The sequence below is a fragment of the Haemorhous mexicanus genome, chromosome 29 (genome assembly GCF_027477595.1).
Source record: "Haemorhous mexicanus isolate bHaeMex1 chromosome 29, bHaeMex1.pri, whole genome shotgun sequence".
Taxonomy (NCBI): Eukaryota; Metazoa; Chordata; class Aves; order Passeriformes; family Fringillidae; genus Haemorhous; species Haemorhous mexicanus.
In genome coordinates, this window is record NC_082369.1 from 5,073,356 (window position 1) to 5,097,943 (window position 24,588).

The following is a 24,588-nucleotide window of genomic DNA, read 5'->3' on the forward strand; positions in this document are numbered from 1 at the left end:
GGGCGGTACCGGGCGGCTCGCGGGGGACAGATTCGGTCGGGAGGGCCGGTTCGGTCTGGAAAAGCCGGTTCGGTCTGGAGGGACCGGTTCGGTTTGAGGCGGCAGGTTCGGTCTGGAGGGACCGGTTCGATTTGAGGGGGCAGGTTCGGTCTGGAAGGGCCGGTTCGGTCTGGAGGGACCGGTCCGGTCGGGAGCGGCAGGTGCGTCCCGGGACATGGGGACGGGGCAAATCCCGGCGTGTTTGCAGAGGCTGGAAAAGAGGCGGATGGAGGGGAACGGAGCCCTCCCGGGGGTCCCGTCTCCCCCCGCCCGGCACAGTCCGGGGGGGCGCGGGGAGCCCCCGGTGCCGCCCTCTAACGGCGGCGGCGCCGCTGGAAAATCCCGACCGAGAGCGGGGGGGCGGGGGCGGGATGCGGCTGCTCGGGGCCGCGCCGGAGCCTCGCCCAGCTCCGCACCGCTCCGCACCGCCCCGCACCGCTCCGCACCGCCGGGGATGAGGTACGGCCGCACCTGCCCCCCGCACCCCCCGAGCCCCCCGGGGGTCCCGGCGGCTCCGGCCGCTGCAGCCGCCGGGGATGGGGGAAAGCGGGGGGGGTCTACGCGGCGGGGCCGGGGGGGATCGGGTGCGGTGTCGGCTTGCTGGGGGTTGGATGCACCGGGGGGGCCCCGATCTGCGCCCCCTCCCCGCGGCGAGGATGCCCCCGGCCCTATCTGCGCTGCGTCCTGCGGCGGGCGCGGCTCCGTCCCGCGGGATCCGGGGGTCGGGGGGATATTGGGGGGCAGGAGGGTTCAGGGCGGATCGGGGCGTTCGGGGGGAATCGGGAGGATCGGGCAGCCTTTATCCCCCGCATCCTACAGGAACAAAGGCCGGACAATGCCGGGGCTCGGCGGGGAGTCCGCGGGAGGGGGGGAGGAGGGAGCAGCATCCCCCGTCCCCATTCTCACCTTCATCCCCCATCCCGCCTCCATCCCCATCCCATCCCCATCCTGCGGGCGAGGCGGAGGGGTCGTCCCAGGGGTGACAGCAGCTCCCCCCGCCCCGATGTGAGCTCGGCTCCGTGCAGACCCCCCCCTCCCGATGCTCCCCCAGCATGGCTGGGCCGGGCATTGCGGCTGAGCCTCAGACTTGGAGCCCCAAAACCTCACCCAAACCAGCACCCCCAGCCCTCCCCACAAACCCACACCTCAAATCCACCTCCCAAACTGGTCCCTCAAAATCCTCGGCCTCTAAACCAGCACATCAACCCCACCCGGGGGGCACCCCAAGGGTCCCCGTGCCGTGTCCCCAGGCGGGGGTGTCCCCAGTCACCCCGGATGGGGGTGGGGAGGTGGCTGCACATTCCACCTTGCTGGTTCCCACGGGTACCCTGGGGCGTGGGGTGGATAAAGGGGGCCCTGCATTGTGAGAGGGCTGTGCTGGGGGTGTTGGGGACCCCACCAGGGTCCTACATCCATCCCCAGGCCACGATGTCCTTGTGTGTGTGTGTGCAGGTGCTCTGCGGGGGGCTGCGGGGGTCGATGCCGTGTGAGGAGAGGGTGATGGATCCCCAATCCCCGTGTCCCTGCGTGTGCACGGTCGACCTGGGGGGCACCTGTGCTCCCCGGGGGGGTTTTGCTGTGGTCGGGGGTCCCCGGGGCCGGGTCGATCAGCCCGGGCTGGTGACAACACGCTGTTTGTTTAATGTCCCCGGGGGCTGCAGGAGCCGCAGCCGGCCGGGGCTCAGCTGTGCCTTTGGCGGTGTGGCCGCACTCGGCTGATGGCTGCGGTCCCTGTCCCCAGCCTCATCCGCAGAGCTGCTGCCAGGCTGGAGTGAGCGAGGGGTGCAGGGAGCTTGGGGTACCCCCAGGGCTCCCCAGGCCCTGCCCTGCTCAGCCCAGGCCAAGGTGGCCCTGGCCAAGGTGGCATCACATGTGGTGAGCAATCAGTGGGCAAGGCACTGCGGTGGTGAACAGAGCAGAGGAAGGTGGGGTGGTGGGCAGTGGGCACTGCAGGCAGTGAGGTGGGCAGTGGGCACTGTGGGCAGTGAGGTGGGCAGTGAGTGCTGCAGGCAGTGAGGTGGGCAGTGGGGTGGGCAGTGGGCACTGTGGGCAGTGGGGTGGGCAGTGGGCACTGTGGGCAGTGAGGTGGGCAGTGAGTGCTGCAGGCAGTGAGGTGGGCAGTGGGGTGGGCAGTGGGCACTGTGGGCAGTGAGGTGGGCAGTGGGCACTGTGGGCAGTGAGGTGGGCAGTGGTTTGGGCAGTGGGCACTGTGGGCAGTGAGGTGGGCAGTGGTTTGGGCAGTGATGTGGGCAGTGAGCACCTGGGCAGCGAGGAGGACAGCAGGGTGTGCTGGGCAGTGCAGCTGCTGCTTCATCTGCAACAGCATCTGCCCTGCCAAGAAATTGCTGGATGGATCCAGGCCCCACCAGTGGCCTCGGCCAGTCCTGGGGTGCCCTCAGCAGGGAGAGGCAGATTTTGGGGGTAGGAGGAGACACACCCAGGATCCTGAGCCATCACATCGCCTCAGGGTCAGCCCACGGCCCTGCCAGGGATCCAGCCCGCGGGGGGACACCGGGTCCTGTGGGACAGTGACCATCACGGTGCTGGAATGGAGCTGCAGCCCTGGCCCCCTTTCCCGCAGCCCCGGCCCCCCTTTCCCGCAGCCCCGGCCCCCCTTTCCCGCCGTGTCTCGCCACTCTGTGGATGCAGGTGCGGTCCCGGCCCCTCCCTGCAGGCTGCAGATCCCGGCGCCGCCGCGCTCAGCCGGCCCTGTCAGGAACTGGGGAGAGCAGAGCTCAGCCCCCCCTCCATCAACCCCCCCAAATATCCCAGCCCTGACCCCCTGGGAGGGCTGCCCGAGCACCCCGGGTTCTGACAGGGTGGGGGTCCCCCCAGGGGAGGGGGCCCTGACTGAGCAGTTGGGTGGGTACCCACAGGTTTGGGGTGCTGGGGAGGGGGGAACGTGTTCCCCTGGAGGAGTGGAAGCCCCTGGCTCCCATTATCCCCTACAGGGCTGAACCCCCCCATCCTCCACATCTGAGTCCTCAGGAAGGGCTGGGAACCGCCTGTGCTCCCCCATCACTGTCGCCATAGCAACAGCAGGCCGTGCTCATCCCGCATCCCATATCCCGCATCCTGCATCCATTATCCTGCATCCCCTAGCCCGCATCCATCCCCCCACCTCCCTCCTGTGGCCTCCTGCCTTCCACATCCCCCACCCCTCACCCTGAATCCCATATTCTGTATCCTGCACCCATCATCCCACAGCCCTCACCTTCCACATTCCTGCATCCCTCGCTCTGCATTCCCTGTTCCTGCATTCCCTGATCCTGCATCCCTCACCCACCCTCCTGCCCCCCTCCCTCCCGAATTCCCTCGTTGTCCACCCTCCATCCCCAATCCCACATCCCTCATCCCACACCTCCCTCCTTCCTCTGCCTCCCACCCTCTCCTGGCCCATCTGCCCGGGGTTATTTCTCTCCCGAGGGGAATTTTTGGCAGCTGGGGGTGGGATTGACACCGTGGGGGTCTTTGGGAATCACGGGCAGGTCTGGGTGGTGGCAGGGGGGGACCCCACAGCAGCACCCACAGGGCAGGACATGGGGTGTCCCACCACTATGGGGTGCAGGGGTGAAGGAGCAGTTGGGGGGGCCCGGGATGGCTCCTGGGGGTGTGAAGGACATCGATGGGGGGGCCCTGGGGGGTTGCTGGGTCCCACCACTGTCGCGTGTGCTGGAAGGGCGTGCTGGGACACCCAAAAGGACTCGTGGAAGCAGAAGGGCCCCAGGGAGCCGCCGTGAGCAGATTTGGGGCTGTCAGAGCCGGGGGGGGGCGATCGCTGCCGCCCCTGACCCGCTGTGGTGGGGGGATGTGGGGTGGGGGCAGCCGAGGGGTGGAGGGGAGCCCCCGTCCCCACTGTCCCCCCCTTGCCGGCTCCCCCCCCTCACACGTGGTGCTGACGAAGGCTCCGCGGGGCCGTCGGGTCCCGCTGCCGCCGCGACCCTCTGGGGGGGTGACGAGGGGTCCCCGGCCCCCCTCCCCCGTGTGACAGCACCGAGTGTGTCCCCCCCGGGCAGGTGCGAGGGGCGGCGAGCACTGCGGCAAGAGGAGCTTTGGGGGTCTGGGGGTGGCTGGGGGGGCACAGGGGGGCTGAGAAGGTTTGGGGGGGGCACAGGAGGGTGTGGGGGCCGTGGAGGGGCCGGGGCTGCCCCCGGTGCCGGAGGGAGCGGAGCGGGAGAAGGTTGGGAGAGGGAGAAGACAAAAGCGAGACAAAGGGAGCGGAGAGCGGAGCTCTGCAGAGGCTGCGAACCAGGCGGGGGCTGGGGGGCCCTGCCTGGGGTGGGGGCGGCGCTGGACCCCACCCTGAGCCGGGGCCGCCCCTCCGGGGGGGTTTGGGGGCACCAGCTCTTCCAGGGCTCGGGGGTGCGGGTGGTGGGGTGCCCAGCGCTGTGCCGTGGTCCCAGGTGGGTCCTGGGGGGCTGTGAGGGTGCTGGGGAGCCCCCCGGGTGCTGCCCACCCCCAAACCCCCCCGCAGGCGCTGGAGGAGGTGAAGATGTCCGGCTCCATCGCCTCGTACGACCAGCTGGTGCGGCAGGTGGAGGCGCTGAAGAAGGAGAACAGCCACCTCCGGCGGGAGCTGGAGGACAACTCCAACCACCTCTCCAAGCTGGAAAATGAGACCTCGGACATGAAGGTGGGGACAGGCCCGCCTGGGGGTGGGGCACAGACCCCGAAATGGGGGGGTTCCATCCACATCTCCCCATCCTCAACATCTCCACGCCTGTTTTAGGAGGTCCTGAAGCACCTCCAGGGCAAGCTGGAGCAGGAGGCCCGAGTCATGGTGTCCTCGGGGCAGACGGAGGTGCTGGACCAGCTCAAAGGTGGGTGCCCGGGCACGGTGGGGAGGGAGGGACCCCGCCAAGCCCACCCTGACACCGCTGTCCCTGTCCCCAGCTCTGCAGATGGACATCACCAGCCTCTACAACCTCAAGTTCGCCCCGGAGGTGATGAGCACCGGGCGCGGCAGTGAGGAGAGCCCGCCGGGCCCCGCCTCGCACCGGGACGGCCCCGGGGAGCTGGGCAGGGCCACCTTCCGCATGCTGGAGGAGCTGGACCGGGAGAGGTGATGGTCTGGGGGGTCAAAGGGGCTGGGGGAGCCGGGGGTTGTGCTGATGGGGGTCTCCCCTCTGGGCAGGTGTTTCCTGCTGGGGGAGATCGAGAAGGAGGAGAAGGAGAAGGTCTGGTACTACGCGCAGCTGCAGAGCCTGGCCACGCGCCTGGACGAGCTGCCCCACGTGGAGACGGTGAGTGGGGGACACCCCCTGTCCCCCCCCAGGCCACGGGGAGCTGCCCGGACCCTGCCCCGCTCACGGCACCCCCCGTGCCCCCAGTTCTCCATGCAGATGGATCTGATCCGGCAGCAGCTGCAGTTCGAGGCGCAGCACATCCGCTCGCTGATGGAGGAGCGCTTCGGGACGGCTGATGAGATGGTGCAGCGGGCACAGGTCGGGTCCTTCACCCCCAAACTCCTCCTGCTCTGCTTCTGGGGGGCCCCAGACTGATGGGCTCAACTCTGGGTACCCTCACAATTGGCTTTGGGAGCCCTGCTCCAGCTGCTCACACCTTACACCAGCTGCTCACACCCCGTTCCTTGCACACCTACACCCCTCCCTCCCATCTCTTGTGGTCCTGGGGGGTCCCAGCCCTCTCCAACGCCCTCTGTGCCCCCCCAGATCCGGGCATCCCGGCTGGAGCAGATCGACAAGGAGCTGATGGAGGCGCAGGACAAGGCGCAGCAGCCGGAGCCGCAGGTAGCGGGGCCGGGGTGTCCCTGCTCCCTGAGGGGCCCTGGAGCCAGGAACGGGGGAGGAGGGGGCCAGCACGGCCCCCCTGCCGCTGTCCCCGCGCTGTCCCCACCGGCACAGCCAGGGCTTTGTGTGGCTCGGGCACCGTGAAATGGGCAGTTGCCATGGAGACCAGAAGTAGGCCATGGCGGGCGGGCGGCGCGGGGGCTCCCGCGGCATCTGCCGCCGACGGAGACGCCAGGGTGGGCAGCCTGCCATCGTCATCGTCATCGTCATCGCCATGGGCTGCCATCGACATGGTCCCAGTGTCACCCACAGCCTCACCGTTGTCATTGTCCCTCTGTCACCCACAGCTCCGTCACCATCATCATCGTTATGGGCTGCCATCACCATCGGCGCAGTGTCACCCACTGCCCCACCATTGCCATGGACCCACTGTCACCCCCCAAAGCTCCACCACTGTCACCATCACAGGCTGCCATCACCATTGTCCCACTGTCACCCACTGCCCCACCATTGCCATTGTCCCACTGTCACCCACAGCCCTGCCACTGTCACCATCACAGCCCTGCCATTGCCATTGTCCCACTGTCACCCACTGCCCTGCCACTGTCACCATCACAGCCCTGCCATTGCCATTGTCCCACTGTCACCCACAGCCCTGCCACTGTCACCATCACAGCCCTGCCATTGCCATTGTCCCACTGTCACCCACAGCCCTGCCACTGTCACCATCACAGCCCTGCCATTGCCATTGTCCCACTGTCACCCACTGCCCTGCCAGTGTCACCATCACAGCCCTGCCATTGCCATTGTCTCACTGTCACCCACAGTTCTGCCATCAACACGGTCCCATCACCCTCCTCCCACCATCACCCACAGCCCCACATGGCAACACCCACGGCTCCCATCACCCCCAGACAACCCCAGATCCTCACAGCCCCCCGTTTCCCACCCCTCCATCACTCTGTGGGCTCAGTCCCAGCCCCCTCCCCGCTGCCCACCCACGCTCTCCCTTCCCTGAGCTGCAGCAGCCCCCCCATCCCAATCATCCCCGATTTTAGCTCAAAACCCACCCCTGGCTCTGACGGCAGCAACGACTGGGGACCACAGGGGGTGGCAGGAAACTGGGGAGGGGCTGGGCACGGGGGCGAGGGCACTGCAATGCAGACCCCCCCCACCTGCCCCCTCCTCTGCAGCTCTGCGGGAAGGTCCCGGGCATGGAGGGGGACGGCAGCCTGGACCCCCCGACCCACCCCGAGGAGGGCGGCAACACCAAGGTGAGGGGCGGCAGCGGGAGCCCGGCCGGGGCGGGCTGAGCCCGCGGTGGGGCTGAGCGTGACGCCGTGTGCCCCCCGCAGGTGGAGGTGGTGTTCTGGCTGCTGTCCATGCTGGCCACGCGGGACAAGGAGGACATGTCCCGCACGCTGCTGGCCATGTCCAGCTCGCAGGAGAGCTGCCTGGCCATGCGCAAGTCGGGCTGCCTGCCCCTGCTCATCCAGATCCTGCACGACTCCGACGGGGAGCCGGGGCCCCCCGAGAGCCCCACGGGAGCCAAGGACGCCCGGATGAGAGCCAACGCCGCCCTGCACAACATCGTCTTCTCCCAGCCCGACGAGGGCCAGGCCAAGAAGGAGATGCGGGTGCTGCACGTGCTGGAGCAGATCCGCTCCTACTCGGAGACCTGCTGGGACTGGCTGCAGATGCAGAGCCGGGACGGGGGACGGGGCCCCGAGGGCGCCGGTATGGACGGGCGGGAGCCACGGGTGCCGGGAGGGGCTGGGAGGGGCTGGGAGCATCGTGTGTGACACAGGGGACTGACCCTCATCTCCCCACAGTGCCAGTGCCCATCGAGCCGCAGATCTGCCAGGCCACCTGTGCCATCATGAAGCTGTCCTTTGATGAGGAGTACCGGCGGGCCATGAACGAGCTGGGTGAGCACGGGGAGGGGGCTCCTTCCCTCTGCACCTTGCCCAGACGGGCTGCTGGAGGTGGGGGAGACCCAAATAACCCCTGCCTCGCCCCACAGGTGGGCTGCAGGCAGTGGCCGAGCTGCTGCAGGTGGACTATGAGATGCACAAGATGACCAACGACCCCCTGAACCTGGCGCTGCGACGCTACGCGGGGATGGCCCTCACCAACCTCACCTTTGGAGATGTGGTCAACAAGGTGGGGGGGATGGTTTGGGGGGGATCAGCAGGGTCTGGGGGGGATCAGCATGGTCTGGGGGTCGCAGCATCACCCTCACCACCCTCGTCCTCCCTGCAGGCCACGCTGTGCTCCCGCCGGGGCTGCATGGAGGCCATCGTGGCTCAGCTGGGCTCCGACAGCGAGGAGCTGCACCAGGTGGGTGCTGGTGGGGCTCCCTGGGGTGGAGGACAGGTAGGGGGACAATTCCCCTGCCCACTCAACCCTCTCTGTCTCTCCAGGTGGTCTCCAGCATCCTGAGGAACCTCTCCTGGCGCGCTGACATCAACAGCAAGAAGGTGCTGCGGGAGGTGGGCAGCGTCACCGGGCTGATGCGCTGTGCCCTGCACGCCGGCAAGGTGAGCCTGGGGTGGGTGACAGCGACCACAGACAGACCTGGCAGGGCTGTGTGTCCCCCTGGGGTGGGTGACAGCGGGCACAGGGTGACAGGACAGGGCTGACAGGAGTTGTGTGTCCCCTCCTGGGGCAGGAGTCGACGCTGAAGAGCGTCCTTAGCGCGCTGTGGAACCTCTCGGCGCACAGCACGGAGAACAAGGCGGCCATCTGCGGGGTGGAGGGGGCCCTGGGCTTCCTGGTCAGCACCCTCACCTACAAGTGCCAGAGCAACTCCCTGGCCATCATCGAGAGCGGCGGTGGCATCCTCAGGAACGTCTCCAGCCTCGTTGCCACACGGGAGGATTACAGGTGAGGGGCACCGCGGGGTGGGGCCACACCTGAGGGACCCAGGGCACCACGGACCGAGGGATGGCACTGAGGGTAGGATGGGAATGGGGGACCCTGGGCTCCATGGACCCCAGGGTGGCATCAGGGGATGATATGTCTGCAGGTACAAGAGGGATGGAGATGGGGGACCCTGGCCTCTGAGGGTGGTGTTGGGGAATGCAATGGTTGGGGGTGCTGCAGGATCGGGGGGCACTGCGGCCCCCAGGGACAGCATTGAGGCGATGTCATGGCTGGGCAGGTGTGGGATCAGCTTGCACCCCTGGGATGGGGAAGGGAGCAGGTCCAGGACCACCCTGACGGCCAGGGGGGGTCCCCTCTGTCCCACAGGCAGGTGCTCCGGGACCACAACTGCCTGCAGACGCTGCTGCAGCACCTGCGCTCGCACAGCCTGACCATCGTCAGCAACGCCTGCGGAACCCTCTGGAACCTGTCAGCCCGCAGCCCCCGCGACCAGGAGCTGCTGTGGGACCTGGGGGCGGTCAGCATGCTCCGCAACCTCATCCACTCCAAGCACAAGATGATCGCCATGGGCAGCGCGGCCGCGCTGCGCAACCTCCTCACCAACCGGCCCCCCAAGTACAAGGACGCGGCCGTGGTGTCGCCGGGCTCTTGCATGCCCTCGCTCTACATGCGCAAGCAGAAGGCGCTGGAGGCCGAGCTGGATGCCAAACACCTGGCTGAGACCTTCGACACCATGGAGAAGCAGAGCCTGAAGGGCCAGAGCGCCAAGAAGCCGATGAGGCACATGGAGAGCCTGGTGAAGGACTACGCCTCCGACTCCGGCTGCTTTGACGACGACGAGGTGCCCAACATCTCCACCGGCGTGGAGACGGCCAGCGCCTCCGTCCTCTCCATGTTCCTCAACTCCTCCTTCCTGCAGGGCCAAGCGCTGCCGCGGGCGCTGGCCCAGCGGCGCTGCCCGGAGCCGGAGAAGGACGGCAGCGGGAAGGCGACCGAGCCCAAGAAGCCGCCGCTGCCAGAGGACGACGTCTCGCTGGCCGCCGAGAAGTTGGCCAACAAGATCTCCAGCACGGTGGCCAAGATCGACAAGCTGGTGGAGGACATCTCGACCATGCACAACTCCTCAGACGACAGCTTCAGCCTCAGCTCCGAGGACCACTGCCTGGACTGGCAGTACGGCCCCGAGGACGGGCACGAGGCGCGCGCCCAGTCCTGCTCGCCGTGCCGGCTGTCGGACGCCGGCGGCTTCGCCAAGCGGGAGAGCCTGAGCCGGGCGCACACCCTGCTGCGGCTGAAGACGGCCTACACCAGCCTGTCCACCGACAGCCTCAACAGCGGCAGCACCAGTGACGGCTACTGCACCAAGGAGCACATGAAGCCCTGCCCCAGGGCCGCCTTCCTGGATTATCGGGACGAGCTGCAGCGCTACCAGAAGCGGCCCAGCCGGCTCGACCTCAAGAGCATCCTGGGCAAACCCGAGCGGGCCGAGCCCCCCGCGCGGGATCCGGCCGAGCCAGACAAACCCGAGCAGCGGGACCTGCCCGAACGGGCCAAGAAGGTGGTGACTTTCCCCAGCCCCAAGGTGCCGGAGAAGGAGACGGAGTGGAAGAAGGAGGTGGGCACCAAGCCCCCCATCGCCCCCCATGTTCGCACCATCAAGCTGTCTCCATCCTACCAGCACGTCCCCATGCTTGAGACCCTGGCCAAGAGCAGCACGGCTGCTGGCCCCCAGCCCTCCCTCCCGGGCAGGAAGCAAGCCTGGCTCCCCCCGGCGCTGCTGCAGGCGGCCGAGCCCCTGAGCAAGATCCCCGAGAAGCTGCCGGCCCAGCCACCGGCCTCAGCGGAGCAGGAGTCGGTGCAGAAGTACTCGGTGGAGGACACCCCAATCTGCTTCTCCCGGTGCAGCTCCCTGTCCTCCCTCTCCTCTGCAGACAACGTGCTGGATGGGCAGAGCCACAGCGAGAACGACCTGGATAGCGACTCCTCCCTGGAGATCCTGGAGATGGAGGAAGGGGACGCAGAAGGGGAGGAGGATGGGAGGCAGGAGAAGGAGAAGGTGGTGGATCCAGGTCCCACCACGCCGGTGGGGATCTCCCAGCCCATCACTATCCCCTTCCCGAAGCGTGACAAGGTTTTCCTGCGGGAGGCCTCTCCCTCGCGCCAGGAGGACCTGACGCCCTCGAGCTCCTCAGAGAATTACATCCAGGAGACGCCGCTGGTGATGAGCCGCTGCAGCTCCGTCAGCTCCCTGGGCAGCTTCGAGAGCCCCTCCATCGCCAGCTCCATCCAGAGCGACCCGTGCAGCGAAATGATCAGCGGCACCATCAGCCCCAGCGAGCTGCCCGACAGCCCCGGGCAGACCATGCCCCCCAGCCGCAGCAAGACTCCGCTCTTTGAGCTGGGCTGCCAGCCGGAGAAGGAGACCAGCCAGTTCAACATCCAGTGGGAGAACAACGTCAAGAAGTTCATGGAGATCACCGACTTCAAGGAACGCTTCCAGCTGCCCCAAGACCTGGACTCCATGGTTTACTTCACGGTGGAGAAACCCAACGAGAATTTCTCGTGCGCCTCCAGCCTGAGCGCCCTGCCCCTCCACGAGCACTACGTCCAGAAGGACGTGGAGCTCAAGCTGATCCCCACCTTCCCGGAGAAGAACAGCCTGAACTTCGCGGCTCACGAGAAGAGGGAGGAGCGGCGGGAGGAGCGGTACCTGGAGGGCCGGCGAAGGGCCGAGCGCCCCGAGCCCCCCGACGACGACGACATCGAGATTCTCAAGGAGTGCATCAGCTCGGCCATGCCCTCCCGCTTCCGCAAGGTCAAGACCTCGCTGCTGTCCGGGCAGGTGCTGCACCCGCAGAGCAAGAAGCCGCTGCACGTCCCCGTGTACATGCTGGTGCCGGCCCACACCCACCCCGGCGTCCCCAAGCACCTGCGAGCCACCGCCCGCGACCTCTTCAAGGACGACGACTCCTTCACCGACTCGGCCGACGGGACCCCCGTCAACTTCTCCAGCGCCGCCTCGCTGAGCGACGAGACCCTGCGGTACCCGGCGGGCGAGGAGGCCGAGCACCCCCTGGCCGAGCGGCGCCGCCAGCCCGGCACCATCCCGGCCCGCAGGGCGGCCTCCGGCAGCTCGGCCCCCGCCCGCCTCAGCTCCGCCGGGAAGGGCAAAGCGGGGCCGGGCCGCGGGGAGGGGAAGCGGGGCCAGACCCTCGCGAAGGGCACAGCCAGCCTGGAGCTGGGGGTGGGCCGGGCCAGCGGTGCCCCCGGGAGGAAGGATGACGCTCTGGAGGACGGGGTGATGTTCCAGTCGCTGTGCCACACTACGCCGACGGAGGAAGCCGTCTACTGCTTCTACGACCCGGATTTGGACGAGCTGCCCGAGGCGGGCAGGGACGGCTCCGGCAGCAGAGCCCAGCCCGGCCGGGCGCCACGGAGGGAGCGCTGGGGAGGCTCCGTCCCGCACAAGGACCCCGAGCCCGGCCCCCATCCGGCGAAGACGAAGCCTCAAAACAACCTGATCGCGGACGAGACGCCGCCGTGCTACTCCCTGAGCTCCTCCATGAGCTCCCTGAGCGACGCCAACCTCTCCGAGGGCGAGGAGCGGGGCCAGCCCTGCGGCAAAGCCGCCTGGCCGCGGTCTGCTGCCGTTGGGCAGGCGCAGGGGGGCTCGCCCAGCTCCCCCAGCCTCAACTCGGAGGATGATCTGCTGCAGAAGTGCATCGGCTCGGCCATGCCCAAGCGCCGGCGGCCCGCGGCTCGCCGCAGGCTGGTGGAGAGAAAGCAGAAGCCGGCGGGAGCCGGCGGGAGGGAGCGGAAAGCCGAGGCCAGGCATCACCCCGAGGAGGACGCCGGTTCCGACCGGGGCTCCGACCTGGACAGCGTGGAGTGGCAAGCCATCCAGGAGGGAGCCAACTCCATCGTCACCTGGCTGCACCAGGCTGCCGCCTCCCTGTCCCGGGAGCCTTCCTCCGAGTCCGACTCCATCCTGTCCTTCATGTCGGGGCTCTCGGTGGGCTCCACGCTGCAGCTCTCCCTGGGCAGGCAGGAGAAGCAGCGGCCCGGCAGCGCCTCCGGCCGGGAGCCAGCGAGGAGGGAGCACAGCAAGGGCCGCCCGGAGCGCAAGGACGCGGCCGGTGCCCGTCCCGCCGGCCGCGCCAGCTCCCGGGCGGAGCGGAGCCCGGCGCCCGCCAAGCCGGTGCCCAACCTGCCCGTGGTCTTCCGCGGCAGGACCGTCATCTACATGCCCAGCCTGGCCAAAGATGCCCCCAGCCCAAGAGCCACCCCGAAGAAGACCCCCGCGGCCAAGTCCGAGGCGCCGCCGGCCAAGAACCTCTCGCTGAGCCAGCAGCGCTCGCGGAGCCTGCACCGGCTGGGCAAAGCCCCCGAAACCGGGGAGCTGGCGCTGCCCAAGAGGAGCACGACCCCGCCCGCCCGCATCGGCAAAGGTCCCCCCTCCTCGGGCTCGTCCCGCACCTCCACGCCCTCCCAGCACGCCCCCAAGAAGTTGCCGTCGCCCTCCCAGGTCACCAAACAGGGCGGCCCGGCCGCGGGCAAGGCGAGCGGCTCCTCCTCCTCCTCCTCCCCGCCGGGACCCCCTGCCAGAGCCCCGGCCCCCAAATCCCCGGCTCCCAAGCAGTCCAAGACGCAGAAGTCGCCCGTGCGCATCCCCTTCATGCAGAAGCCCAGCAGGAAGGTGCTGCCGGGCCGGGGGGCCATGCCGGTGCTGGAGGAGCAGGTCGATGGCTCCAAGGCTCGGCCCGGGGGGCCGGGGGGCAGCCGGCTCAACCTGGTGCGGATGTCATCCGCCCGCTCCAGCGGCAGCGACTCGGACCGCTCCGGCTTCCTGCGCCAGCTCACCTTCATCAAGGAATCCTCGAGCCTGCTGCTGCGGCACCGCTCCGACCTGTCCCCGGCGCCGCCGGCCACCTCTCTGCCTCGCCGGGGCTCCCCCCAGCGCAGCCGAGCCGCGCTCCCGGCCGTGTTCCTCTGCTCCTCCCGCTGCGACGAGCTCAAGGCGGCCAAACCGGCGACCCCCGGCCAGCGGCCGCTCATCCCCAGAGCCCAGCCCGGCGGCAGAGCCACGGCCGGGGCCAAGCCGCCGCGCCGGACCAGCTCCGAGAGCCCGTCCCGGCTGCCGGTGAAGACCAGCGCGCCCGCAGCCGAGCCCTTCAAGCGCTACTCGTCCTCGCCCAACATCAGCGTGGCGCGGCGGGCGGCCAGCCCGTCCTCCGTGCGCTCCGAGGCGGCGGCGCGGCGGCGGCAGAACGAGCCGGCTCCCGGCGGGCCGCCGGGAAAGCCCCCAGTGGTGGTGATGAAGGGCACGTGGCGGAGGATCCGGGACGAGGACATCCCGCACATCCTCAAGAGCACGCTGCCCTCCACCGCGCTGCCGCTGGCGGGCTCTGGAGACGAGGAGCCCCCCGGCACCCCCGGCACGCCCAGGAAGACCAGCGACGCCGTGGTGCAGACCGAGGACTTCGCCACCTCCAAGACCAACTCCAGCACCTCTCCCACGCTGGAGACCCGCGAGGGACCCCCGCACCCCCGCGCCACCGGCGACGGCGAAGCCCCCGCGCCCGCCAAGGCCGCCCTGCCCATCTCCTTCGGCCACGAGGCTCCCGCCGGGACCTTCCCCGGCAGCCGGCACGGCTCCCCCAGCAAGGCCGCCCGGGTCACCCCCTTCAACTACGTCCCCAGCCCCATGGCGGTGACAGCGGTGGCCGACAAGGCGGTGGAGAAAATCCAAGCTTGATGATGCCCCAGTGAGGGTCCTGCGATGCCCCCAGCCCCACCGGAGCTGGCCAGGGCTGTGTTTGGGACACACGTGGGGATGTGGGACAGCTGAGGACCAGCGATTCATCCCCAACCTGCTGCTGGCCCCGGCTGGGGTCTTGCTGTTGCTGAAGCATCACCATTCCCAGCAGCAAGGACTGGACAGAACTGGGAACGTTCTGGGTCTGACAGCCCGAGCTGGGGTGGTTCTCATGGACCATCCCCTCCCACTGGGACAAGCTGAGGTGGGGCTGTGTCCCCGTGTGTCCCCATTCTGCTCACCCAGAGCCTGATCCCGCACGCCGGGGAGCTGACACAGCACATCCAGTACCAGGAAAACCCCACATGCTCCGGCTTGTCTGGCACCAGCTCATGGCAGCTCATTTATTAACAGGGGAAGGGACGCAGAGGAGAGGCTTCGGAGGGGGACATGGGGACCAGGACCCCCGTTTGAGGGACCAGGACTCCGTGCTGGAGGTTCCTGATGGCTGATCTGTGCCGGTCCGAGGTAGTGGCAGGGGGAAATGGTGCAGGAGGAGCAGGGGCGTGGCCGGGGTCCCGATGGGCTCATCCCAGGGTGCTGTCACCAGGCTGGGGGGCTGCTCTGGGAGGGGACAGGGTGCTGAGCTGGCACCAGTATGCCCAACCCCCAGGAAAGGGTCTGGGGTCCCTCACCTTCACCCACAGCCCCCCAGCCTCCCACCCCCAGGGCAGGAGAGCCTCGGCTCGCAGCCAGGATCCCGGTGTGTCCTTGTGGATGTGGACACGAATCCATCCAGGACTGGATTACGCCCACGAGCACGGGGCCTGCCAGCTCCAAAACCCTGGGGACACCCCCACTCCTGCTGCCAGCCGGGCCCAGGTGCCAACACTGGGATGTGTGGGAAGTGCCTCAGCCCCTGGGAATGGGATGGGCTGCAGAGGGACCCCCAATCCAGGTGGTCCCAGACCCCTCGGATACCTCCAGTCCTACACCATCACTCCCTGCTTTGGGTGGACCTTTGTGCCCCTCCATCCCAGTGCCACAGGGGGCTGTAGGGACAGACACAGGGCTATGGGGACATGTGCAGGGGACACACCTGGGTGGCTGAGGGGACACAGTGAGGAGCTCTGAGTTGCAGTGGGGCCAGGGAGACACCAGGACCGTGGCGATATGCAGGGGGTCCCCAGGGATGTGCACTGGGGTCGTGGGGACGGGCACACCTCGGTACCCAGTGGAGCCCCCCTGCCCTGGCAGTGGCCGGCAGGGAGAGACCAGTGGCTGGGACTGAAGAAAGGGAGGAAAATCCCAGGAGCAGCACTCCGGAGAGCAGGTGTGGCAGGAGGGCCAGCATCGCCCCCCGCTGCAAGCCACCGCCCTCCCCCTCCTCCACCGACAATCCCGCCGAGCTCTGCCGGGCTCCGCTCGCCATCACTGTATCTATGTACTAAGGATGTTATTTTACCAGACTCTGGACAGTATTCCCAATTAAAAGCCAACCTGTGTAAATAGGAAGGGGTGTTTGGTCTATCCCGTGTGTTTGAGCTGGCCGGATCCGCAGCCCCTCCGCAGCGTTTTCTGGATCCATTTCTTGTGCTTCACGGTCGAGGTGGCCACCGGCGGCTTGAAAGGGTCAGCGGCGTTCTTGCTGCTGAAGGACATCACGCCGGCCACTGCCGGCCGCTTCCCGCACACCAAGGGCCCCCCCGAGTCACCCTGGGGGGGGGGACACCGGGGAGTGGACCAGGGGACAGGGACCCCCACCACGGCCAGGAGAACATCTCCCCTGCTCAGGGTGAGCATCCTCCCCGGAGCCCCCCGCAGCCAGGCTCGGGTTTTGGTAGCCCTTGGACCCCCAAACTCTCACCTTGGCGGGTGCCGAGCCGCGGCGCTGCCCCTGGAAGCAGATCATGGCGGGGCCGATTTCGCCGCTCCAGAAGCGGCTGTTGTTGCACATCCGCGTGTCCATCACCGTCACCTCCAGCTCCTGCAGGGTGGGCGACAGACTCCCGTCCCGGGGGTCCACGACCCCCCAGCCCGCCAGGCTGCACCGCGTCCCCGGCGTCGGCTCCCGGCTCGCCAGCGAGATCAGCCGCCGTGTCCTGCTCAGTGTCACCTTCCCGTCCAGCTGTGGGCGGGGGGCTGTGTCAGAACCCCCTCCATGGGCAGAGGGGCTGGCAGGGAACAGCCCAACACCGCGGGTGGGGGGGTCAAAGGGGAGCACCCCAATGCTGCAGGTGGGGGACTGAGGGGGAGCCCCCCCCCAACACCACGGGTCGAAGGGGAGCACCGAGCACGGTGCAGCGCCAGTGGGAGCGAGGAGATGACACCCAGGTGTGAAATCTCTTGGGGGTGAGAAGAGGAAATGTCACCGAGCCGCTCGCCCCGGCTGCGAGCTCCGCTGCACCGACCCCGTGCGAACACCCCGCCCCTTCCCGGCAGCGCTTCCCGGCACCGCCGCCGCTCCAGCCCCGCTCGGAGCCTTCCCGCGCCCCACCTGGAGCAGGAGCAGGTCGTTCTCCATCGTCTGTGGGTCGTAGCCGGGGTGGGGACAGGCAGCCCGGATGGCGAAGTTCTGCGTGTCCGCCCCGTGGTCCCGCCATCGGTGCAGCCCCACCACCAACCGCCCCTTGTGCCACGACCTGGCCCGCCCCGGGAGCGGGGTCAGCCCGGTGCCGGTCACCCGGAGCCCCGTTCCCTCCCCGGGCAGGACACCGCCGAGCCGGACTCACCTCCGAGACAGGCAGTGCGCGGCCGTCAGAGCCCAGCGCCGGTGCAGCAGCGCTGCCCCGCAGGCGTGAACGCCCCCGAACTGCAGGGACACCATGTAGGGCCGGGAGCAGAGTCTGGCCTCGTGTCCCCCGATGATCGACGGCTGGAGCCACGTCCCGTCCCCACCAGCACTTGCCACCGCCTCGGCCAGGGACTCCGAGCCCACGCCGGACCCACCGGCCCGGTGCTCACCCCAGGGGAGGGGCGGCAGCAGCAGCAGCAGCAGCGGCCCCAGGCAGCCCCGAGCCCCCATCCCGCCCGCTCCGCGTCTCCCGGTGCAGCTGCCGAGCTGGAGGAGCCCCGGGTGGCGTGTGACAGCAGAGCAGGGCAGCAGCGGGGCACGGACGCAGCTCAGGGGGGCAGGAAGGGGAAGAAGCACCCACAAGGTCACACCTGTGGGGGTGGGAAACACCCACGGCCCCCCCGGAGCTCGGCGTTGCAGACAGAAAGCGGCACCTTCAGCTCCCAAAAATGGGGTTTTGTGAGATTTGTGACCCATTCCCACCACCTTTATTAGCAAAACAGGGCAGTTTTTCACACCATGGGGCGGTGCTGGCCCCCGACCCAGCCCCCCTCAGGGGGGTCCCTCAGTTCGTCCCCTTGGGCGGGACCCGCCTGGCCCCGCTCCTTGGGCGGGACCTCAGGCTGGCCAGCAGCCGCGGGAAGAAGAACTCGTTCTGGTATTCCAGCGGGACGAGGTGCTGCAGGAACGGGGGCACCTCGGCTCTGGTGACCCCCACGCACACGGGGACCACCCTGGGGCCGCGCTGGTGGATGTTGCGGAACAGGTTCCACTGGGACACGCGCTGGCACCACCGGTCACCCAGGGACTTGGCCGAGAGGAGCAGGATGGCCACCCGGCTGGCCTCGATGGCCTCCACGGCCGTCAGGATGACAGATGTCCCGGCCACTCGGTCCTGGTGCTCAGTGAAGCCCCGAAATCCCTCCTCCCTCAGGCGCTCCGCGATGCGGGAGGCGATGGGGTCATCCTCGGGGAAGTACCAGAGGGAAAAGTCGTAGGGAGCAGAGGATGTGCCACCCACGAGGGACATGGCAGCCGGTTCAGGGGCAGAAGGAGGGGTGCAAGCCTTTATCCCAGCACCGGGAAGGTGCCACCGTGCTGGCCTGGCAGATCCCGGTGTTCCCTGGGAAAAGCTCACTGGGGTGGCACAGCCGGCGCTGTCCTGGCAAATCCGGATCCTCCCGACGCAAATCGCTTTGGGAAGGTGAAACCACAGCGTGGGGGTGTCCCGAGGCGCCCACCACGGTCCCTCAGAACGCCTTCTGCCTCATCTCGGCGATGCCGCGGTCCAGCGCCTCCCCGACCCTCTGCAGCTCCCGGCGCCGCTCCCGCAGCTGCTCCCGGGACTGCTGCAGCCGCTGGTTCATCCCCACGTAGGAGCGGATCTGCCGGTACAGCCGCTCCCGCTCCTCGGCCGCGGGCTCGGGGCAGCCTGGCGGGCAGAGCCGGGGCTCAGCGGGGCTGGAAGGGTCCCCACGTCCCCCCCTTCCCCAGCGAGGGCTCACTTGGAGCGGGGCCAGGGTCCTGGGGGGGCTCAGCGGGGCTGGGGGGGTCCCCGTGTCCCCCCTTCCCCAGCGAGGGCTCACCTGGAGCGGGGCCGGGGTCCTGGGGGGGCTCAGCGGGGCTGGGGGGGGTCCCCGTGTCCCCCCTTCCCCAGCGAGGGCTCACCTGGAGCGGGGCCGGGGTCCTGGGGGGGCTCAGCGGGGCTGGGGGGGGGTCCCCGTGTCCCCCCTTCCCCAGCGAGGGCTCACCTGGAGCGGGGCCGGGGTCCTGGGGGGGCTCGGCGGGGAGGACGAACACGGGGTCGGACGGGAGCGTGCCCTGCACGTCGGCCAGGATCTGCTCCGCGCTGGGGGGCTCAGGGCGGGTGGGCAGCACCCTCTTGGCCTTGGAGCTCATCCCGGGGGAGGCTCATGTGGGAGGGGCTGCGGAAGGGGGGCAGGTGAGGGCGCTGCGCTGCCCCCCCCCCCCCCCCCCCCCGGACAGACAGACAGCTCCCCTTTTCTATCCTCCCAAGACGGACAGACCCCCTGTGCTGCCCTTTGGACAGACAGACGGACCTCCCGCAGCAGGCAGAGCCCCCTCACTGTACTCCCGGATGGACAAACAGAACACTCGCCCACCTTCTCCTCCGGACAGACAGACAGACACACACCTGCTTGCCTCCCAAACAGACACACAGATCCCCTGTGCTGCTCCCCTCCCCGAGACAGACCGACTCCCTTCCCCCGAGACTGACAGACTCCCCCACCCCGCCCTTCGAACGGACGGACAGACGGACAGAACCCTTCTTGCCCCCACCCCCGCCGCTGGACAGACGGACAGACAGCCAGAGCCCCACCCCCGCACAGACAAACCGGCTCCCTCCGCCCCCCGCACACACAGACAGAGCCCCCTGATCCCCCCACCGGACAGACCGACCACCCCCGGACCGCAGACGGACAGACAGACCGACTCCTCTATTCCGGCCGCACTTCCGCCACGCCCCGGACACGTCATCAACACAGCCCCGCCCTTCGGCCAAAGGCTCCGCCCCCAGCCGCTCTTAAAGGCGCCGCGCGGGGTCGCGGAACACGCGGGACGGGAGCGGCGCTCGGGGGCACCGGGGTTTATTGGGGGGCTGGGGTACAACAGAGTCGGACTGCAGAAACTCGGGATCCCGGGCGGGTACGGCCCGGGCTGGCCGGTGCCGTTAGCAGGGCCACGGTGCCGGTACTGGGAGCACGGTACCGGTACCGGCCTCTGTATGAGGGATTTCGGTGCCAGAACGGAGGATGCCGGTACCGTACCGGGAGCATGGTGCCGGTACCGGCGTTTGTAGTGCCGGTGTGGGGGACTTCGGTGCCAGAACGGGGGTTGCCGGTACCAGTACTGGGGGCGTGGTGCCGGTACTGGTCCCAGTACCGGGGCTGTGGTGCCGGTACCAGTGGTCCCGGTGCCCCTCTTACTTCACCTTCTCCACGAACTCTGCCAGGTTCAAGGATGCTTTGACGCCTGCGGAGACACGGATGCCGTTAGTACCCGTCCCCGGGACAGTGGCCGGTGTCCTGGGGCACTGCCCGGCCCGGCCCCGCGTGACCGTCCCGCTCCCTGCCGGTCCCGCTGAACACGGCGGTGACAGCCAGCCCTGCCCTCCCCGTCCCCGGGGGGCTCGGAGGGGAGCCCCAGGTCGGCAGCAGCGCTGAGGGGCACGTGGGCACAGGGATGGACACAGGGATGGACACACGGATGGACACACGGATGGCGTCTGGCTACGGAGAAGCGGGAGGGAAGCGCCTGCTCTACCCACGCCACGGGAGAAAGGGCCGGTTGTGCGGGAGCCGCGCCGGTGCAGCGGGAGCAGAGCGGTTTGGGCGGTGCCACGGGGGACACGAGGCACAGCCCGGCCCCGTTCCCGGCAGCGGGAGCCGCGGCTCGGTACATACGGGCAGGCTGGGCTGCGGGGCCACCCCGGCCGCCAGCCGGGCTCTGCTCTTGGCCAGAGTCTGCAGGACTGGACCGTGCAGCGCAGAGAGGAGAGAGAGGTTAGAGAGGGGACGGTGACCCCGGGGCTCCTGTCACGGTGTCCATGGGCACCGAGAAATAATCACCCGCCGCTAATTAACGAGCTGCCCACGCCCCTGCGCTGGGAAAACCTGGACACGGAGCAGGTGGAGGGACAGGGGGACCGGAGTCACCTTCTCGGGTGACACTGGAGGCCGCGTCCAGGGCCTTGGTGCCGATGTCACCCATCATGTTGTCCACGGCCTGGTGGTGCTTGAGGAAGAAGGGTCGGATGACGCTGTGGTAGATGAGCTGGGAGCCGTTCCAGGGCACTGGGGCCATGCACCACACCAGGAACAGGCACTGCGGGCACAGCAGGGGCTCAGCTGCTCCAGGGCCCCCCAGCTCACTGGAGGTCCCAGGATCTGGGCGGGGTGCAGCCCCTCTGATGCCTTAAGTTTCAGCTTTCATATTTTCCAGATTGTGTACTGCTTTAGTGTATAACTCTGAACTTTATATAAATTGTTAGCAGTTCTCCTCACAGTTCTGTCAGAAAAAAATTCTTTTCCAGCACCAGAACCAAGGACACCGCTGCAGCTTCAGGCCCAAAAAGTGTAAAACAACAGTGAATTGAGTAGGGCAATTTGGGAGGATGGGACTGCCCCACCTGGAGCTGGAACTGGACAATTAACCCCAATATGAAAACAGACCAAAACTTATAAAAGTGTGACAACTCGTGACACGCCATCCAGCTTGGGTGTAGCCTTGGCTGGGCTCTTGCACTGCCCAAGGTGAATCCTTTGAAGGCCTTTTAATAAATCCCTACTTAATTCCTTTAACTCTGCCCAGCTCTGTTCCAGGGAGCTTCTTTGGGCATCACCACCAGCAGAGCCCACCACACCCAGCTCCTCCCGTCCAGCCCCGGGACGGGAGGAGCCCGGCAGAGCCCCGGGACGAGAGGAGCCCGGCAGAGCCCCGGGACGGGAAGAGCCCGGCACAGCCCCGGGACGGGAAGAGCCCGGCACAGCCCCGGGACGGGAGGAGCCCGGCACAGCCGTTACCTTCCCGGCGTAGTAGAAGGGGAACCAGTAGAGAAAAAGGTCGGAGAAGAACTCAGCGATGCTGAAGACACCGTAGACCACCCAGTACGTGAGCCACATGGTGTCATCCTCCTTGCTGTTGCTCTCGATGGCTTTGATGCTGCGGCAGGGCAGGGGAAAGAAGAAAGGAAGGAAGGACACGGCTGCTGCAGCCCCGGGCTGGGCTCCACCTTCCCAAATCCTCCACACCGCGGAGGGAGCCTGCCCACTGCTCTGGCACGGTCCCAGCTCTTCCAGGAAGGTCTCAAGAGCTTCCCAGCCATAATTGCCTCTTGACTGAGCAGGGAGACCCTCAGCGAAGGGCAGGGAGCGCTCTCCAGGTGTGGGACAGGTACTTACGAGACGTAGGCGGGGTACACGAAGCCGATGATGTTGCAGAGCAGGGAAGCGCCGTAGCCGAACATGAGGTACAGCCCCAGGAAAGTCACGGAGCCTGCGGGGGACAGGGGACAGTTTGGAGCCCGCTGTCACCAGGGGAGACCCCGCTGGGTCTCCTGAGGGGGATTCTCATCCCAGAGCGGGAACAGGGGCGTGCCAGGGGGCAACGACCACCCCCGGTTAATTCCAGGAGGCGCTCGACGGAACGGGGCACGTGGCGGAGTCCGCTCCTCCCCGAGGGACCCGTGACCCGCTCCTGTCACCGTCCGTCCCCTCCCCTGGCTCGGATGGGACTTTACCACCCCAAACTCGCAGCACTTTCGGCCCCTGGAGCGGGGCCAGGGCGGCAGGAACCGGAGACGCTGACAACACACCCATGGTCCAAAGTCAAGGCTCCGCTCGTCTCCCCCGCTCGGCATTCCCCGAGCTGCGGCTCAAGGACGAGCCCCGCTCCCGGATCAGGCTCCCGGCTCCTCCCGCAGGCGCTCCCCGCGGCAGAGGAAGGGTTGGCTCCCCTGGGAGCGGCAATCCAACCCCGCTGCCCTGCTGCCACTCAATTAGATCGCTTTAATTGATCGCTCAGTTAAATGTGAGCCGCAGCCTTTGGCGGAGCCTGCCCAGCGCTCGGACACTCGCAGGAGGCTGGAGCAGCGGAGCGTGGGTGGGGAAGGTGGGACAGGGAGATTTTGGGGTGGAAACCACGGCAGAGCCCCGCTCACAGCAGGGCTCAGAGGGCAGGAAAACCTCAGGGATACTCGGGATGGAGCGCTTTGTGCAGCCCAGCACCGGAACAAACTCCTCCAGCAGCAGCAGCAGCAGCAAGAAAGCTGGGAATTAACCTGTCTGTGTGGGTGAATTAAAGTCCTTGCTCGGGCTTGGAGGGCGGATAATCCCAGCTCTGCTCGCTGCAGCATTCCTGGGCTGAGCTCCGGCCCCGATCCGGGCACCCACAGCTCCGGGTCTTTCCCGGGAGACGGGCAGGAGCAACGTGGCTTTGGAGAAATCCCAAACCTCCCTCCAAGGAGGGCAGGCAGGTCCAGGCAGTGCTGGGTTTCATTCCCCAAGAGCCTTAGAAGGGATTTCACGGGATTTGAACCCCCAGAGAAATTTATGTAACAGCAAAAGCCCAGGGAAAGGCTTTGCTCCGGGAGCAGTTGGAGGTGGTGCTGCCCTGAGGCTGCTCCAAACCCCAGCCCACGGCTTCAAACACAAATTAGGGATTGCTCCAGAGCCATAGGAGGGAGAGATTGGGAATTTTTAGTTCAGCAATAGCTTCTCTTTTCCAGGACAGGGATCCAGAATGCAAAACCATCCCTTTTTGGTGTGTCCACTCCTGTTCTACCATCACAGCTGAGCCTGACCAATCCCCAGGATTGTTTTGCTTGGAAAACGCCTGAGTGGCACCACATCCAAACACAGCCTGCACAGCAGCACGTGCTCCTTCACGGGCACTTTTCCCCTCAGAGTGGGAACACCAGCCCTGCTGCAGGTGAAGGGCCAGGAAATCACACCTGGAGGTCAAAGGCTTGGAGGGACACAGCAAACAAGGAAGCCTCGAGCTCCCCCCGGGAGGTTTGATATGAAATCTCAAATTGGAGCGCGTGGATGAGTTCAAGTTGGCAGAGAGGGCACAGGGCCGAGGGTCAAGGGAGAGGGGGCACGGCGTGCCAGGAGGAGGATCCCCAGGGAGAGTCAGGCTGGTTCCTCATTAATGAACAACAGGGATCCGGTTAAAGGCCGGATCCCCACAGTCCCACCGGCGGGACACGGGGACGAGCTCCCATCCCCAGTGCCCGATCTGAGCTACCATGAGCTGGGGGCTCACCCAGAACGGGGACCCCCCTGTCAGGGCCAGGGGTCTCGAGGGTCTCTCTGACACCTCTGACACTCGGACCCTGGGAGCTTTAGGGTTTCGGGATTTTGTGCCTGTGGAAGGCGAGGGCAGTGCGGTGACACCCCCAGCCCCCTCCCAGCCCGGCCCCGCTCCGCACCCCCAAACCAGGGCGGCCCTGCCTGCCCTCCCCGGTGCTGAGCCCAGAGCCACAGCGAGCAGCTGCCAAGGCGCCCCACCATACGGGGGAGAAGGGGACAGAACGGGAGAACCGGGGAGGCCCCGCGGTAACGGTCGCACCTGAGGCCAGGTAGAGCCGTTGGACGCCGGTACGGGCTTCCAGCTGACCCAGCAGGTCGCCGATCGGGCCGGGGCTGTGGAGGAAGCGCTCCAGGCGCTGCTGCATGGCGGCCATGGCGGTGATGCGGGAGCTGGAGCGGCGGCGGCGGCCCCGGACCGACCCCGACCCCGACCCCGCGCCCCGGTCAGCGCGGCCCGGGGGGCGTGGCCAGCGGAGATGGGCGGTGCAAAGCGGAGGGGCGGGGCCAATGAGAAGGCGGGGCGGGGAGCGA

At 67.8% G+C, this 24,588-nt stretch overlaps 4 protein-coding genes across 9 annotated transcripts; 1 reads left to right on the plus strand and 3 right to left on the minus strand.

Moving 5' to 3' along the window:
• Window positions 1-396: 396 nt before the first annotated feature.
• APC2 (APC regulator of WNT signaling pathway 2) lies at window positions 397-15,945 on the plus strand. The gene is made up of 15 exons (XM_059869795.1): window positions 397-498; window positions 4,514-4,672; window positions 4,769-4,859; window positions 4,933-5,101; window positions 5,174-5,282; window positions 5,370-5,483; window positions 5,712-5,789; window positions 6,983-7,063; window positions 7,145-7,526; window positions 7,622-7,717; window positions 7,813-7,952; window positions 8,052-8,129; window positions 8,213-8,329; window positions 8,461-8,675; window positions 9,042-15,945. The coding sequence occupies exons 2-15, from the start codon at window positions 4,532-4,534 to the stop codon at window positions 14,428-14,430; spliced, it is 7,200 nt and encodes a 2,399-aa protein (XP_059725778.1). The 5' UTR covers window positions 397-498; window positions 4,514-4,531; the 3' UTR covers window positions 14,431-15,945.
• Window positions 14,806-17,701, minus strand: LOC132339508 (granzyme M-like). 3 transcript variants are annotated; one of them, XM_059869798.1, is made up of 5 exons: window positions 17,163-17,701; window positions 16,928-17,072; window positions 16,298-16,558; window positions 15,931-16,053; window positions 14,806-15,054 (listed from the first exon to the last, which is right to left on the minus strand). In XM_059869798.1, exons 1-4 carry the CDS (start codon window positions 17,699-17,701, stop codon window positions 15,958-15,960), a joined length of 1,041 nt encoding a protein of 346 aa, XP_059725781.1. In that variant the 3' UTR covers window positions 14,806-15,054; window positions 15,931-15,957. The 3 variants fall into 3 exon arrangements, with proteins under 3 accessions (XP_059725781.1, XP_059725780.1, XP_059725779.1); XM_059869797.1 differs by having other exon boundaries at window positions 14,806-15,049; window positions 15,931-16,146; XM_059869796.1 differs by having other exon boundaries at window positions 15,931-16,146.
• C29H19orf25 (chromosome 29 C19orf25 homolog) lies at window positions 17,675-19,753 on the minus strand. 4 transcript variants are annotated; one of them, XM_059869801.1, is made up of 3 exons: window positions 19,668-19,753; window positions 18,976-19,149; window positions 17,675-18,656 (listed from the first exon to the last, which is right to left on the minus strand). In XM_059869801.1, exons 2-3 carry the CDS (start codon window positions 19,121-19,123, stop codon window positions 18,475-18,477), a joined length of 330 nt encoding a protein of 109 aa, XP_059725784.1. In that variant the 5' UTR covers window positions 19,124-19,149; window positions 19,668-19,753; the 3' UTR covers window positions 17,675-18,474. The 4 variants fall into 4 exon arrangements, with proteins under 4 accessions (XP_059725784.1, XP_059725783.1, XP_059725785.1 ...); XM_059869800.1 differs by having other exon boundaries at window positions 19,642-19,721; XM_059869802.1 differs by having other exon boundaries at window positions 19,633-19,702.
• A 64-nt stretch (window positions 19,754-19,817) lies between these two features.
• On the minus strand, window positions 19,818-24,523 carry REEP6 (receptor accessory protein 6). The gene is made up of 5 exons (XM_059869799.1): window positions 24,317-24,523; window positions 22,147-22,240; window positions 21,769-21,907; window positions 20,902-21,070; window positions 19,818-20,218 (listed from the first exon to the last, which is right to left on the minus strand). The coding sequence occupies exons 1-5, from the start codon at window positions 24,429-24,431 to the stop codon at window positions 20,169-20,171; spliced, it is 567 nt and encodes a 188-aa protein (XP_059725782.1). The 5' UTR covers window positions 24,432-24,523; the 3' UTR covers window positions 19,818-20,168.
• Between the last annotated feature and the right edge of the window lie 65 nt (window positions 24,524-24,588).

Bases quoted from the DNA above. Each gene is read 5' to 3' on its own strand.
- APC2 (XM_059869795.1), top strand. From the start codon at position 4,532: ATGTCCGGCTCCATCGCCTCGTACGACCAGCTGGTGCGGCAGGTGGAG. The intron at 4,673-4,768 runs GTGGGGACAGGC...CGCCTGTTTTAG, and splicing joins ATGAGACCTCGGACATGAAG to GAGGTCCTGAAGCACCTCCA. The intron at 7,064-7,144 runs GTGAGGGGCGGC...TGCCCCCCGCAG, and splicing joins AGGAGGGCGGCAACACCAAG to GTGGAGGTGGTGTTCTGGCT.
- C29H19orf25 (XM_059869801.1), bottom strand. From the start codon at position 19,123: ATGAGCTCCAAGGCCAAGAGGGTGCTGCCCACCCGCCCTGAGCCCCCC. The intron at 18,657-18,975 runs GTGAGCCCTCGC...TCTGCCCGCCAG, and splicing joins GGACCCCGGCCCCGCTCCAG to GCTGCCCCGAGCCCGCGGCC.
- REEP6 (XM_059869799.1), bottom strand. From the start codon at position 24,431: ATGGCCGCCATGCAGCAGCGCCTGGAGCGCTTCCTCCACAGCCCCGGC. The intron at 21,908-22,146 runs GTAAGTACCTGT...GCCCTGCCGCAG, and splicing joins GTGTACCCCGCCTACGTCTC to CATCAAAGCCATCGAGAGCA. The intron at 21,071-21,768 runs GTAACGGCTGTG...CTGTGCCCGCAG, and splicing joins CCTTCTACTACGCCGGGAAG to TGCCTGTTCCTGGTGTGGTG.
- LOC132339508 (XM_059869797.1), bottom strand. From the start codon at position 17,701: ATGGGTCACAAATCTCACAAAACCCCATTTTTGGGAGCTGAAGGTGCC. The intron at 16,559-16,927 runs GTGGGGCGCGGG...CCCCGCCCACAG, and splicing joins ACGACCTGCTCCTGCTCCAG to CTGGACGGGAAGGTGACACT. The intron at 16,147-16,297 runs GTGAGAGTTTGG...CCCCCCCCCCAG, and splicing joins GCGGCTCGGCACCCGCCAAG to GGTGACTCGGGGGGGCCCTT.